The sequence below is a fragment of the Saccopteryx leptura genome, chromosome 8 (assembly GCF_036850995.1).
Source record: "Saccopteryx leptura isolate mSacLep1 chromosome 8, mSacLep1_pri_phased_curated, whole genome shotgun sequence".
Classification (NCBI taxonomy): Eukaryota; Metazoa; Chordata; class Mammalia; order Chiroptera; family Emballonuridae; genus Saccopteryx; species Saccopteryx leptura.
In genome coordinates this window covers 85,696,548-85,712,761 of record NC_089510.1, presented here as the reverse complement: position 1 = coordinate 85,712,761, position 16,214 = coordinate 85,696,548, and the positions used below count along the sequence as shown (strand labels likewise).

At 38.8% G+C, this 16,214-nt stretch overlaps 1 protein-coding gene across 1 annotated transcript in view; it reads left to right on the top strand.

The window, feature by feature from the left end:
- Positions 1-16,214, top strand: part of PRKCI (protein kinase C iota) — an 84,446-nt gene that overhangs the window by 30,810 nt on the left and 37,422 nt on the right. The window contains exons 3-8 of the mRNA XM_066347038.1: positions 3,625-3,714; positions 6,200-6,250; positions 7,991-8,076; positions 9,386-9,526; positions 10,143-10,197; positions 11,730-11,788. Of these exons, the coding sequence (XP_066203135.1) occupies positions 3,625-3,714; positions 6,200-6,250; positions 7,991-8,076; positions 9,386-9,526; positions 10,143-10,197; positions 11,730-11,788 (482 nt within the window). The remainder of the gene's footprint in view (positions 1-3,624; positions 3,715-6,199; positions 6,251-7,990; positions 8,077-9,385; positions 9,527-10,142; positions 10,198-11,729; positions 11,789-16,214) is intronic.

The following is a 16,214-nucleotide window of genomic DNA, read 5'->3' as shown; positions in this document are numbered from 1 at the left end:
AAATTGTAGTACACATAGGAATCACTAGATAGTGCATTTTATTAAAAAGTTGATTTAGAGACCATTCATTAAAATCCCTTAATAGTGCCTTATACTTTGCATTACCTTTGCCTGGAGAGTTCCGTTCCCAGCTTGTCACATGGATGGCTCTTTCTTGTCATTTGGGTCTTAACTCAAATGTCATGTCTTCCAAGAAACCTCTTATCCCTCTTCAGTTTGTTTCTTGTTTCTGTGGTAGAATGTAAGCTCGTGAGAGCAGAGATCATGGCTTTCACCAGGGAGCTCTAGTGCTTAGAGCAGTACTCAATATACTCAATATACTATACACCAAAAAAGAAAAATGGGAACTGTGTGACAGGTTAATACGAGCCTTTCCACAATGTAGTTTAATGTCTCTTATTAGAGATTTAAGCATTGGGAGGTGCTATATTCTGTTTTTTTCTTAAAAATAGCATATTTTAATGAACCAATTCACATAGTAAATTAAATTAATTATCAGATTAAATGGTCTTATCCTTTTACAATGCATAGTTTTTCTCTAGCTATTAAGTGTCCTAATTTTCTGGAGAAAAACAACAAAACTGTAGCTTTTGCTTCATTCAAGTAAAAGGTTAAACTTTCCATTAAGGTCTGTTGATTTCCTTCTTACCCTGGTTATTACCACTTCAACATCACAGCATTCTTGAACATTTTTTACAAATATGTATTTTAAGTAATGGAACCCCTTAGAGTAGGGGGTGCAATAACTTTTACAGTGATCTGTAGTGCTCTGAACCCACGCCCAGAGCCAGTGGGAAGGTCCTGGTGGGAGCAGGGAGTCTGTAAACCTGGCAGACTCAAACAACAGGGAGAGCAGTGTGGTGGTGCTGTCTCAGAAAAATATTGAAGGTTGCCAACTTTGGTTTTAGGCCATGTTGATTCTTTTAAATGTGGGGCATTGAATTTAGTCATATGTTGAAATACCTAATACAACTAGTGTTGTATATGTGTTTCATGTTCTGTGTATTGTCAGGTTATCTCATAACTAATCAGATCTTGCATCTTTACCAAACACTTTGAGGTCCAGTGCTCTAATTTACTTCTTTCTTTTTAAAGGTGAGAAGAAAATGTAGATAGACTGAAAAATGACCAGTTCTGGTGGTTAATAAATAGATTTCATTACCTTGAAATCTATTGAACTGAGCAAGTCTCACTGTGCATATATGCCTGTTTCAGGATGTGAATTCAGATTTTAACAATAGAGTAGGCTTTAAATTTTTTAAAAATTTTAATTTCTTGATTTTAGAAGAGAGAGAGAGAAGGAGAGAGGAGCAGGAAGCTTCAACTTGTAGTTGGTGCTTCTAGTTTGTGCCTTGACCAGGCAAGCCTGGGGTTTTGAACTGGTGACCTCAGCATTCCAGGCCAACACTTTATACACTGCACCACCACAGGTCAGGCTAAGAAATAGCTTTTCTTTTCATCTTTGCTTCATGATGACTCTATGGAATGAATGTTTTACTTCTGAGTAATGTGTCCTGCTTTATCAGGCATTAAACAGTTGGCCCCAAAAAGTAATACTTGAATCAGAGACATTCAGTCCAATAAAAACAAAATAGATTTGAATGTACGTAATATCAGTTATTAACTCTTATTTCTACACTCCTTGTGGTTATTCAGACGTATCAGTCTCTAGGTACAAGTTGAAAATAGGTTCTTGGTCTGGCCTAGGTGTCAACCAACAGCAAGTAGATATTGGTTTGGCAAAAAAAGGCAATATCTAGCAAAAAGGAAAAATTGATTTTTTTTTGAAAAATGATACCTTTAACAATAGTTAATTCCATTTATGGCCTTTGATCAAAGTGCAATAAAAAAAGCCAGACATGTAATGGATTAAGAATACTATGAGTCATTTTAAATATATGATCTTTAGTTTTCCCATCATACTTGCAATATTGGTAATAGCCTTCTTTCTACAATACATCGGGAAAATTGAAGCTCAGAGAAGTAATTTTGTAGAAGTCACACAGAGAAGTGGGATCTGGAGCCCGGGGGAGAGCCTGGGCACAAATTACTGCAGGATACCTCTTTGGGAGATTTTAGACCTCTTTAAGAGATTTTTGATGATTCTTGTGTGGGAGAGAGATTTTTGGTGATTCTTGTGTGGGAGAGTGATTTTGATGCTTACTGTGTGGGAGAGAGATTTTTGAGAGGAAGACTCAAACATGCCTTTGCCTGAGCAGAGCCAGGCAAAGCCAAGATAAAAGTGGAATAAGGAAGACGAATGGAACAATACCCAGAGAAGCTAGAAGGAAGTAGGGCTTTTGTGGCCAAGCTAGAGAACAGGACACTCATTTCTTTGAGATAGCAGGACAGGCGATGACTTCATTTTTCTCTCAAGTACTAGACCAATTCTCTGCTAAGAGTGATTGAGGTTTGGACAGGGTTGGTAGCATCGAGTATGTGGTAACAATTGGGGTAACCACAGGAATGTTCAAAAGAATGACAGGGTTGAGGACCCAGCTCAGGCCGCAGCTGTGTTCACAATGACGTTTTCATCGAGGAATGCCATCCTACCGGGAAAGGTGTTCTCTTGTGGGTTGCCAGGGAAGACTCAGTTCTTTAGCTGGTTGACAGAGGGAGGTGTTCCTTCCTTCCTTCTCCATTCTGTAAGTTTACTAAAACTATACATTTACATTTAAAAACTCAAACAGGACTGTTCTTCAGTCCAGAGTACTTTATTAGCCACACTTCCTTTCCTTTAGTCTCTTGAGCAGGCTCTCGGGTGAAGGAAGAATTTGACAAAATGATTACGTGGGCACCTCTAACAGACCATGTTGTGGCAATGGAACTATATACTTTTGCTTCTTTTAAAGAAACAAGTAACAGAAAGCTTGTCCCTGGCTGAAAGTCATACTGCAGTAACAATCTAAAATGTGATCAGTGGTAGGTACTGATAGGTATATTTTGAATGTGTACATTATTGAAATGAAATAGTTTTGGGTACTTTTTGTGTTTTTCCGAAGTGAGAAGCGGGCAAGAGGCAGACAGATGGACTCCCACATGCGCCCGGCTGGGATACACCCAGCATGCCCACCAGGGGGCGCTGCTCTGCCCATCTGGGGCGCTGCTCTGCTGCAGTCAGAGCCATTTTAGCGCCTGAGGCGGAGGCCATGGAGCTGTCCTCAGCCATCCTCCCATCCTCCCAGCCCAGCCAGTGGAGCCTTGGCTGCAGGAGGGGAAGAGAGAGAGAGGGAGAGGGAGAGGGAGGGGAGAGGGGAGAAGGGAGAGGGGAGAGGGGGAAGGGTGGAGAAGCAGATGGGCGCTTCTCCTGTGTGCCCTGGCCAGGAATCGAACCTGGAACTTTCAGATGCCAGGCCAACACTCCACTGCTGAGCCAACCGGCCAGGGCGAGAATTAAATAGTTTTATATGTGTACAATTTGATATCTATGAGCCTCAATATTTTGTTGAAATAGAAATGAAGTTATATTACCCAAATGTCTAAATAAATAAAGATTTGTCCTTGGCAAATATTTCTCTTTGTATATATGTTAATTTTTTTCTCAATATTTTATGTAACAAATTGTTTACTAATCATTACCTTTAGAGGATTAAGAAAGTGAACTTTACTTTCTATATTTTGTAGGAGACCCGTGTACAGTATCATCTCAGTTGGAGTTAGAAGAAGCCTTTAGGCTTTACGAGCTAAACAAGGATTCCGAACTTTTGATTCATGGTAAAGGAGTAGTCATTTCTTCTAGAGCAATAATTAAGAAAAATAAAAACAACCCTGTATTCTCGACCAGTTTAAAGCATAATACTGATGTCATTTCTTAATCTCTATTTCTCATCGCTCTATAAATGTCTTTATTCAGTAGTTTCTCAATTGCTAGAGGTGACAAAATCAGCTTTTTTAATCTTGGGAAATTTGTTGTTTGATTATGCCCCCTTGGATAATTAAAACTCAGTGTTTCACAGCAAAGTTGAGGATGGAACTTAAGAATCAGCCTAGTTGAACCTGAGTCATCCCCTTGCAGTTTTACAGGTTTGCAGTTTATGCAAATAATGATCTCTAAAGGTAAAATGTGTTAAGTGTCCTTTTGTTTAAAGGTTAACAGTGAAACTATTTACATAGTTAAAATAGACATTAGTATGTTAAAGGTCAGCAAGCCAGAGAGGTGGGTCATAAGAAACCTAAACTCAGCCACCGTGTAACTGGGACAGTATAAACCTGGGTTGTAAATCTAGGTATTCTGATTACAGATCTGTGTTCTTTTTTCTACCATACTACCCCTCAATATTTTATCTCATGTAGAACCCACTTAATGTACTGCATTTAATTGAAATATAGTGTCATTTTTGTATGGAACATTTGTGGAGCTTCAGGAGACCTAGGGAACTCTAATGCTGGAAACATATACATTTCCCTTAAGTATAATGGATCATTTCAATACATGTTATCATTCCCTTATTCTTTTCTGTACACTGAGTTTTTTGAAAAATAGTAACTTGACTTTTTTTCTACTTTGGAATTCCGAAGGGATCCATAATCTAATTTGTTGAGATCCTAGCAGAACTTTAGAAGTCTTCCATTTTGGAGGTTATCTCTATTTGAAATAAAACTATAATGAATGTTTAAACCAGGGGTCCCCAAACTTTTTATACAGGGGACCAGTTCACTGTCCCTCAGACTGTTGGAGGGCCGTACTATAAAAAAAAACTATGAACAAATTGCTATGCACACTGCACATATCTTATTTTAAAGTAAAAAAACAAAACGGGAACAAATACAATATTTAAAATAAAGAACAAGTAAATTTAAATCAACAAACTGACCAGTATTTCAATGGGAACTATGCTCCTCTCACTGACCACCAATGAAAGAGGTGCCCCTTCCGGAAGTGCAGTGGGGGACCGGATAAATGGCCTTAGGGGGCCGCATGCAGCCCACGGGCCGTAGTTTGGGGTCCCCTGGTTTAAACAAATGATTGATAAATGGTATTAAACATTGTATTTTAAGTTTTATTTTTATACAATATCACAGATCTATTTTCTGAAGTTAGTTTATATAAGGAACTATGTTTCCCAAACTCTGTGCTCTTTATTAAACCATATCCTTTTGTACATCACGGACCACAAATAGTTGACTAAATGTTCATAAACATACTATTTCTTTATAGTCTATCTCTATATTAAAAAAATGGTCTGACTTAACTTGTTTATAAATATATAGTTCCCAAGATAAAACTTACATTGTTGGATTTGAGTACTGTTTCTGGTGTTAATTTATTCCTAAATTTAATATACAGCTTTTAAAAACTATAATTGTTTAGCTTGACCTCTGGTAGCCCAGCGGATAAAGTGTTGACCTGGAACACTGAAGTTGCCAGTTTGAAAACCTGGGCTTGCCCAGTCAAGGCACAGATGGAAAACATTCTTCCCCCTACTTCTCTCTCTCTCCTCTCTCTAAAATCAATAAATAAAATCTTTTAAAAAACCTAAAATGGTTTATGTTCATATTTGTGTACATTTCTATTATTTAATTATGATTCTTCATAGTAGTAAACTTGTCACTACAACAACAAAATTTAAGGAAATAGTAAATGATTTCTCTAAGGACAAAAAAAATCAATGATGTTAACAGGGACTGGAATGAGGTGTTTGAATTTCTAATGCATTATTTATGGATGCTCATTTTGTGAAAACTTTTTAGGTAGCATTGGTAAACTCTTTAAAAAAATAGTAATATGGATCATATACTCTACTGTTGAGGATCAGGTTGGAATTCGGGTCAATTTTTTTTGATATTCAAATTTAAAAGTCTATGTAATTTGCCTGACCAGGCGGTGGCGCAGTGGATAGAGCGTTGGACTGGGATGCGGAAGACCCAGGTTCGAGACCCGGAGGTCGCCCAGCTTGAGCATGAGCTCATCTGGTTTGAGCATAGCTCACCAGCTTGGACCCAAGGTCGCTGGCTCGAGCAAGGGGTTACTCGGTCTGCTGAAGGCCCATGGTCAAGGCACATATGAGAAAGCAATCAATGAACAACTAAGGTGTCGCAATGCGCAACAAAAAACTAATGATTGATGCTTCTCATCTCTCTGTTCCTGTCTGCCCCTGTCTATCCTTCTCTCTCTGTCTCTGTAAAAAAAAAAAAAAAAAGTCTATGTAATTTGTGTGTTTTAAATATGCTGTGTTAATTTTAGTTTATTTTCTTTCAGTATTTCCTTGTGTACCAGAACGTCCTGGAATGCCCTGCCCAGGAGAAGACAGTGAGTGTTGATATACTGTATACCTTTGAATAAAGTTATTTATGAAACAATGGCACAAGTGAAAGGAAATCAGAAATAGAACTTTTCATTCATTTGGTTTCTTTTCCAAATTTGGATTCAGCAGATGAATTAAAGACAGTGTAGGTTACCTTTACAGAGCTGTTGATGAAGTGGCTGTTCTCTCTTGGGCCAAGTGCAGGTTTTGAAAGACTTGCCATTGTAGCAGGTGTTGGCTCTAGAGTCCTATCTCCAAATCTATTGTGGGTCACTATATTTCATACTCACTTTCCCTCTTTAAAACTTGCTGGTTGAGATAGTGACTACTTCAGTATAATAAAGATTAATAAACAAGAGCATTGGGGGGAAGGCTTGATAACCATTAATTTGGTCTCTTGGCTCTTTTAATTTCTAGCCAACATTAACATGTTTAAATTATATCAGGTTGTAGTTCATGAAAGTTTCTGAAATAGGATATTCTTTAAGGTTAAGATGCTATTAACAGGAACTTTCTGCTTTGGTTACTCCTAATAGAATAAATAATTAAAAATAAAAGCATCTATATGTAAGGTTCTGTATTATACTTTCTCAAGATTTCTAATTCAGAGCATTTCAACTGGTGTTTTCTATCTTAATTTTAAAGAGTAAACCCAGTGCTACATTTCCTTTAAAATGAGTTTACAAACCTAATGGAGTCTTTCCCAGTATTAACTGTTATTTTGGAATATTATTATTAATGACTTACAGTCAAAATAATATATATTAGGTCAGTAGTGATTGACTGAACCAAATTTATGCAGGTAATCTAGATTTGATTTTGTGAGAGCTTTTAGTTTGTTTAGAAGTATTCACATAAAAACCATTGCATGAAAGGTTGGGGAAGAGAATATTCTGGTGGTTATAAAATGTCCCTTAGAAATAAGAGTAGGTACTTACAAAAGGAAAATGCACCTTTACAAAGTATTTAATACTGACTCTAATGAGGAAACAAATCCAGAATTTAGCACTTAAAACATCTGCCAGTTAAAAAAAAGTCAACATCATGAAAAACAACAAATAAAGCAGAGTGAATGTTTTAGCATGCATTCAAGAAAAGTTACAGCATTCAAATGCAATGCCTGGATCTTGGATTTGGTCCTTGAGAGAAAAAGAAAGCTATGAATGACAGACACATGGAGGACAAATAGAGAAATTTGCATCTGAACTGCATATTAGGTAATACTAAATTACTTTTAATTTCCTAAGATATGGTGATGATATTGTGCTTAAGTGGAATTAGGGGGAATGTCCTTAGTCTCAGGCAATGGGAATTTAAGGGTGAAGTGTAATGATACCTGTAACTTACATTTAAGTGATTCAGGAAGAAGAGTATATGTGTAAATAGAGAGGAAAACAAGGGCTCGCTCTGCAGCACATACAGTGGGGTTGGAGAGCGGAGTGTGGCCAGACCTTAGGCACTGGTGGGTCTTGGTGAAGGATGCATTTATTGTTTTGTCCTTTTAACTCCTCTGTAGAAGTTGGGGGGAAAATGAAAAAACAGAAAAGCAATGGTAGTTACTGAAACATACATACTCCATGGGCTTTATTTTCACCTAGTCCCTTGATGAATCTGTTTTATTTTTTCACTTCGAGGTTTTCATCAGTGTTAAGTTTTTTCTTGCAATCAATATCATGAAAAAAACTACAGACTTAATTATAATAGAATGATTTTTATTCCCACTTACTTTTTCTTACACTTCACAGAATCTATCTACCGCAGAGGTGCACGCCGCTGGAGAAAGCTTTATTGTGCAAATGGGCACACTTTTCAAGCCAAGCGATTCAACCGGGTACACCTGACTTTGTTGAATGTTGATAATATCTACTTTTTTTCTATCTATTATTAAAGAAAGGTAGTCTTGTTGTTCCATTTTAAAGGAGTGAGGTTACTAACATTCCCAGTTTTTGCAGTACACCTGTTTTCTTGAGGTAATTTATTTTATTTATTTTTGTTTATTTATTTTTCTGAAGTGAGAAGTGGGGAGGCAGAGAGACAGACTCCTGCATGCACCCAACTGGGATCCACCTGGCATGCCCACCAGGGGTGATGCTTACCCATCTGGAGCATTGCTAGGTTGCAACAGAGCCATTCTAATACCTGAGGTGGAGGCCATGGAGCCATCCTCAGTGCCCAGGCCAGCTTTGCTCTAATGGAGCTTTTGCTGTGGGAGGGGAAGAGAGAGACAGAGAAAACTAGTGCCATGTTCTGAATTTATTAATGTAAATAGAAATCACCACCCAAGGTTCCCAAATTTATGTTCCCAGTAGTGCTGATATTTAAAAACTTTGAAATGAAAAGTCACTTTAGATATTCTCTTTAAGAGAACAGGGCATTGGTTTTACCTCTGAATAGTCTGGAAGGATTAATTTTGCTTGAGGGTCCTTGTACATCTTTTCCACCAAATGTTTTTCACTTTTCCTATTGTTATTATTCTTAACCTAATGATATGAAGACTTAAAATTCTTGGACTTAAAACAGAAAACAACATGGTTTCAAATTTCACTGTCTCTTTATATTTTTATTTTGTAATTTTTTCTTAAGTGAGAGGCAGGGAGACAGAGAGACAGACTCTTGCATGCACTCTGACCGGGGTCCACCTGGCAGGCCCTTCCATGGGGCAGTGCTCTGCCCATCTAGGGCTGTTGTTCTGTTACTTGGCAGCTGAGCTATTTTATATATTTTAGTGCCTGAGGCGAGGCCGTGGAGCCATCCTCAGTGCCTGGGGCCAACTTGTTTCAACTGAACCAGGGTTGTGGGGATGGAAGAGAGAGACAGAGAGGAGAGGGGGAGGGGTGGAGAAGCAGATGGGCGTTTCTCCTGTGTGCCCTGGCCAGTAATCCAACCTGGGACTTCCACATGCTCTACCATTGAGCCAATCGGCCAAGGCCTTCCCTGTCTCTTTAAAACAAGCTCTCTTTTCTGTTTATTTTTCCCTGACCATTATAGCTTTGGAAAAGTTCTGTATGATGAAGAGAATTGAGTTAGAGAAGAAAGCCATATATTTTCACTTATTTTTTTTTTTTAGCAAACTGTTGGGGAATAATTATGACCCCCTTTTTTGGTGTGGTTACTAAATTCCGTTGAATTACTCTTTCCAGCGGGCACACTGTGCCATCTGTACTGATCGGATATGGGGACTTGGACGCCAAGGGTATAAGTGTATCAACTGCAAACTCCTGGTTCATAAGAAGTGCCACAAACTTGTCACAATTGAATGTGGGCGACATACCTTGCCACAGGTAAGACACAGTTGTCTATTTTCAATAGATCACTTGGCAATACTACCAGAACAGGCTAAAATGTGGAGGTGAGAGGTGTTAAGGAATCCCAGCTCAACAGTGTTGTTACAGAATGTGGGTAATAATACTTTACAGTCCATTTCACACATTGGGTATTTGGAAATTGTCATTACAAATTGTAGGATATTGTTAACTTTTCTGTTTGGTCTAATATAAAATCCTCTGGTCTAAATTAGAAAGATGCAGGGAGAACCATTTAAGAGATTTTTTTTTAATTCTCTTCTTTAAGCTGAACTCATTAGTTTATAGCTCCCATTATTCTAGCATCAACACTAAGCAAAGATCAGGTAAGGACAATCAGTCTTTGTGTTTGCTATTTAAAGTTTCAGATTATGGGAGAGTTTTTGCATTTAAAATTTTTATTTTTTACTTTCTGTTTTAAATATGTAATCAAAGCATTTTCATTATATAAAAATATAACACAGATTAATAAAGAAAAATTAAATAAAAATCCCCCATGAAATCTACCATTTAAAGGTTATTGTCATTTGTATATCTTTCAAGAACTTTTCCTGTACCCATTAATAAGTTACTGTTTCTTTGGAAATGTTTATAGGAACCAGTGATGCCCATGGATCAGTCAACCATACACTCAGACCATGCACAAACTGGTAAGAAGGGCGCTGTCGCGAACCATTGTTCGTTTAACAAAAGTATCTTTCAGAGACTTCTTCAGGTGACTCACCCAGGTGTAAAAATATTTCTGTTCTCCCCAAATAAACGTTAGATAACCATATTTTGCAATGGTGATATCATCACAATATTTAACATACATATTTTACATTCTAAAAAGGCAACTATGTAAACCACGATGAATGACTATTTTCTCTAATTTAGATAAATATCTTTTGAGACCCTTTATTTATTTATTTTTTTAATTTTTTTTTTTCTGAAGCTGGAAACGGGGAGGCAGTCAGACAGACTCCTGCATGCGCCTGACCGGGATCCACCCGGCACGCCCACCAGGGGGCGATGCTCTGCCCATCCAGGGCATCACTCTGTCGCAACCAGTGCCATTCTAGCTCCTGGGGCAGAGGCCAAGGAGCCATTCCCAGCGCCCGGGCCATCTTTTGCTCCAGTGGAGCCTCGGCTGCGGGAGAGGAAGAGAGAGACAGAGAGGAAGGAGAGGGGGAGAGGTGGAGAAGCAGATGGGCGCCTCTCCTGTGTGCCCTGGCTGGGAATTGAACCCAGGACTTCCGCACGCCAGGCCGATGCTCTACCACTGAGCCAACCGGCCAGGGCCTTGAGACCCTTTTAAATTCAGCAAACCTAGCTGTTTTTAGTAATGAAAGCATACTGATTTTGTGGGCCATGTTGACTATGTTAAAGTGACCTGTTTTTATTAAGTTTTATTATTAGAAGTAAGAAGTACACAAGAGATACAGATTTAGTATAAAAAATTCAAAAAAGATCATGTGAGTTCACATGTCAAATAGACACAAAATCTTCAGTGTGTATCTGAGAAATTTGAAGAGCAATTAAATGGGACAGAGAAGCTTGCTATGGGATGAATAAAGAAATAAAAAGCAAGTAGTTTTTCCTGAAAAGATGGAATGCAGTCTGTTGTTCATAGAAGAAGGTGATTGTATGAAATGTAGGCTTTTTTTTTTCTGACCCAAGTGGCTTCAAGGAATAGAAGCCTAGAATCCAATCTTTACTAGTCCTTTACTTGAACTGTGGTACAGTAGTTATGAGCATTTTGAGTATGAAAACAAGGAACGAAAATCAAAGACCCTCTGCCTCCGTGTCTCACCACCATATCTCACTCATACTAAAATTATTCAATAGGGTTTATGGAATCACCTTTATAGAATACTAAAATAATTCAATAGGGTTTATGGAATCACCTTTATAGAAGGAATTGATTAATTTGTAAAGAAGAGAAATGTTTTAAAGTAGCAAAAATATTTGGTAAAATTAGTACTTGGCTACTGATTAGTTCTTGCTCTCTTTATCCTCATTAAAGATTAGAATTTAACCCATATTTATATATACTTTGTTATTAGTGGATAGAAACTTAATTTTAAATGATGAAGACCAGAAAAAAAAAACTGAAATAATCAAATAAAGAGAAAATTTTAAGTTAAACTCAGTTAATGGATGGCATTTTTTCTCTTTTTTATGTTTGGGATTGGGTTTTTAGTAATTCCATATAATCCTTCAAGTCATGAGAGCTTGGACCAAGTTGGTGAAGAAAAGGAGGTAAGTTACATTAGTTTTATTGCATATAATGCTGTTAACTTTTATAAAGTTATTTTCTTACAGTCATAGGCTATGAAGACATTTTTATTGATTTCAGAGGGGGAAGGCGAGAAAAAAGAGAGACATCGATTTGTTGTTCCACCTAGATGTGCATTCGGTGGTGGCCTCTTGTGTGTACCCAGACTGGAGGTGGGACTCAGTCTTGGTGTATGGGGGTAATGCTCTAGCCACCTGAGCTACCATTAGCTTTTCATAAGGTTTCAGTGTGAAAGTATAACACATTGTCATGCTTAGATTTTTAGATTATAATGGTAAAATACAGGAATGATTTTTAATGATTCTAGAGTTTTCTGATTTAATCTAATAAATAAATTACTGATTTCATTTAAATTAAGAAATAATCTGGTAGAATAATTTATTTTCATATTAAGATACCATAATCTAAGAATTATAATGTATATAAGAATGTTATTTAGAATACTTGGCATTATTATTTAAATATTCTTACAGATTTTTCCATTTTATGGGCTAATTGTTTTTTAAGTGTACTGCTCACAAAACTTAGGAGATATTTTATAGCTTTGTATTCATTTTGAAATATCCCTTTAGTTTTGTAAGCAGTGTATAAATGACTAAGCATCTTAACTGCCACTATTTTTTCTGACTATTAAATATTTTATTGCCTGACCAGGCGGTGGCGCAGTGGATAGAGCGTCGCACTGGGATATGGAGGACCCAGGTTCGAGACCCTGAGCTCACCAGCTTGAGTGCAGGCTCATCTGATTCGATCAAAAGCTCACCAGCTTGGACCCAAGGTCGCTGGCTCGAGCAAGGGGTTACTAAGTCTGCTGAAGGCCCGTGGTCAAGGCACATATGAGAAAGCAATTAATGAAATAAGGTCTCGCAACAAAAAACTGATGATTGATGCTTCTCATCTCTCTCTGTTCCTGTCTGTCTGTCTCTGTCTATCCCTCACTCTGACTCTCTCTGTCCCTGTAAAAAAAAAAAAAGAAAAAAAAGAAACCCCAAGGTCTCCGGCTTGAGTGTGGGCTCATCTAGCTTGAGCACAGGCTCACCAGCTTGAGCACGGGGTCACTGTCTTGAGCATGGGATCATAGACATGACCCCATGGTCGCTGGCTTGAAGTCCAAGGTTGCTGGCCTGAGCCTAAGGTCGCTGGCTGAGCAAGGGGTCACTCGTTCTTCCGTTCTGCTGGAACCCCCCCCCCCCATCAAGGCACATATGAGAAAGCAATCAATAAACAACTAAGATGCTACAACGAAGAACTGATGCTTCTCAACTCATCTCTCTCCCTTCCTGTCTGTCTGTCCCCCTCTCTGACTCTCTGTCTCTGTCAAAAAAATTTTTTTATTGATTTTTAAACAAAATAAAATTTTAATAAAAAATACTTCATTTTTGAATATTGATAATTAAAATAACCAATGTTTTTAAAATAAATTGTAGTAAAACAGATTTATCCTGCCTCATACCTTTCACTCCCACTTTGACTTTTGAGAGGCAACCGTTTCAGTCATTCTAGTGTCTATAATGTTTATATCTCTGTTTTTCAATATTAAAACTCTACTTCTGGTCATGAAAGATTTAATTCACACTACCTCTTCTTTTTTCCTTCACTTTCTAATGTTTAGTAGGTTATGTTTTACTCTTGGTTTCCTTTAAAAAAAAACACCCAAGTTTTTATAGTGGAAAATTTATAAATAAAAGTAAACAAAATAGTATGATAAAGCCTCTGTATCCATTACCCAGTTAAAACAATCATCACTACATGGCCAGTGATGTTTTGTAGTTCTGTTTAAACTAATTACTGATCTGGGTGTAAATCTACTGTTTTACTGTGTTTTCGATATCTTACCTATTTATGTTACTTTTCTTGCCTTCTTCTGAGTAAATTATTATTACTCTTTTACCTCTTAGCTTATTTGAAATTCTTTTTTTAAACCAGTTTTTCAATTACAGTTGACATTCAATTACTTTATATTGGTTTCAGGTGTAGAGCATAGTAGTTAGACATTTACATAATTTACAAAGTGATAGCCTCTGATAAGTCTAGTACTCTCCTGGCACCATACACAGTTATTTATTATTATTATTTTTTGTATTTTTCTGAAGCTGGAAACGGGGAGACAGTCAGACTCCCGCATGCGCCCGACCGGGATCCACCCGGCACGCCCACCAGGGGCGACGCTCTGCCCACCAGGGGGCGATGCTCTGCCCCTCCAGAGCGTCACTTTGCTGCGACCAGAGCCATCCCCAGCGCCTGGGCCATCTTTGCTCCAATGGATCCTTGGCTGCGGGAGGGGAAGAGAGAGACAGAGAGGAAGGAGGGGGGGGAGGTGGAGAAGCAGATGGGCACTTCTCCTGTGTGCCCTGGCCGGGAATCGAACCCGGGTCCCCCGCATGCCAGGCCGACGCTCTACCACTGAGCCAACCGGCCAGGGCCTATACACAGTTATTTTTTTTCCCCACTGATATATGATAGAGAGAGGAAAGTTAGAGAGGGGAGAGAGACAAAGAGAAGGATCAACTTGTTGTTTCACTTAATTGTCCATTTACTTGTGTACTCATTGATTACTTCTCATATGTTCCCTGACCATGGTTTCTGGCGCACTGGGACAATGCTTTACCCCAGGGGTCGGGAACCTATGGCTCGCAAACAAATCTTTCCTCCCTCTCTCTCTCTCTCCCTCCCTCCCTCCCTCCCTCCCTCCCTCCCTCCCTCCCTCTCTCCCTTTCTTCTTTCCTGTCAGAGAGAGGGATAGATAGGGACAGACAGACAGGAATGGAGAGAGATGAGATGCATCAATCATCAGTTTTTTTGTTGCGACACCTTAGTTGTTCATTGATTGCTTTCTCATATGTGCCTTGACCGTGGGCCTTCAGCAGACTGAGTAACCCCTTGCTTGAGCCAGTGACCTTGGGTTCAAGTTGGTGAGCTTTTTGCTCAAGTCAGATGAGCCCGCACTCAAGCTGGCGACCTCGGGGTCTCGAACCTGGGTCCTCCGCATCCCAGTCCGACACTCTATCCACTGCACCACTGCCTGGTCAGGCTCGCAGACAAATCTTTTTTTTTTTTTTTTTTTTTTCAGAGAAAGAGAGGGATAGACAGGGACAGACAGACAGGAACACAGAGAGATGAGAAGCATCAATCATTAGTTTTTCATTGCACGTTGCAACACCTTAGTTGTTCATTGATTGCTTTCTCATATGTGCCTTGACCGCGGGCCTTAAGCAGACCAAGTAACCCCTTGCTGGAGCCAGTGACCTTGGGTTCAAGCTGGTGGGCTTTTTGCTCAAACCAGATGAGCCCGCACTCAATCTGGCGACCTCAGGGTCTTGAACCTGGGTCCTCTGCATCCCAGTCCAACGCTCTATCCACTGCACCACCGCCTGGTCAGGCCAGAAAAATCTTTAATAAAAAAAAATAACATTAAAAATATAAAACATTCTCGTGTATTACAATCCATTCGTTTCCTACTGTTCATGTTCATGGTTGCGGGTGGCTGGAGCCAATCACAGTTGTCCTCCGGGACAACACCAAATTTTTATTGGATAATGCCTAACGTACACAGGTCACTATATGGCTCTCACGGAATTACATTTTAAAATATGTGGCGTTCATGGCTCTCTCAGCCAAAAAGTTTCCCGACCCCTGCTTTGCCTACTGAGCCACTCAGCCAGGACCCGTACACAGCTATTACAACATTATTGACTATATTTCCTAAGCTGTACTTGACATCCCCATGACTATTTTGTAAGTACCAATTCTACTTCCTAATCTCATCATCTTTATTACCCATCTCTCACCTCCCTTTCCATCTGGCAACTATCAGTTTGTTCTTTGTATCTATGAGTCTGTTTCTATTTCGTTTGTTAACTTACATTGTTCATTAGATTACACCTATGAGTGAAATTGTAGCATATCTGTCTTTCTCTGACTGACTTATGTCACTTAGCACAATACGCTCTAGGTTCATCCATACTGTCTCAAATGGTAAGATTTCATTCTTTTTTATGGCCCAGTAATAATCCATTGTATCTGTGTACCCTTCTTTATGTAATCGTTTATTGATGGGCACTTAGGTTACTTCTATATGTTGGCTATTGTCAATAAAGATACAGTGAACATAGGGGTACATATATCTTTTCAAGTTAGTTGTTTAGATTTCTTCAGATGTATACCTAGAAGGTAAGTGCTGGATCATAAAGGAGTTCTACGTTTAATTTTTTTCAGGAACCTCCACACTGTTTCCATAGTGGCTGAACCCATTTGCATTCCCACCAGCAATGCACAACACTCCTTTCTCCACATCCTCGCTAACACTTGTTTGTTGATTTATTGATGATAACTATTTGGGCAGGTGTGAGGTGGTATCTCATTGTGGTTTAATTTGCATTTCTCTGATGA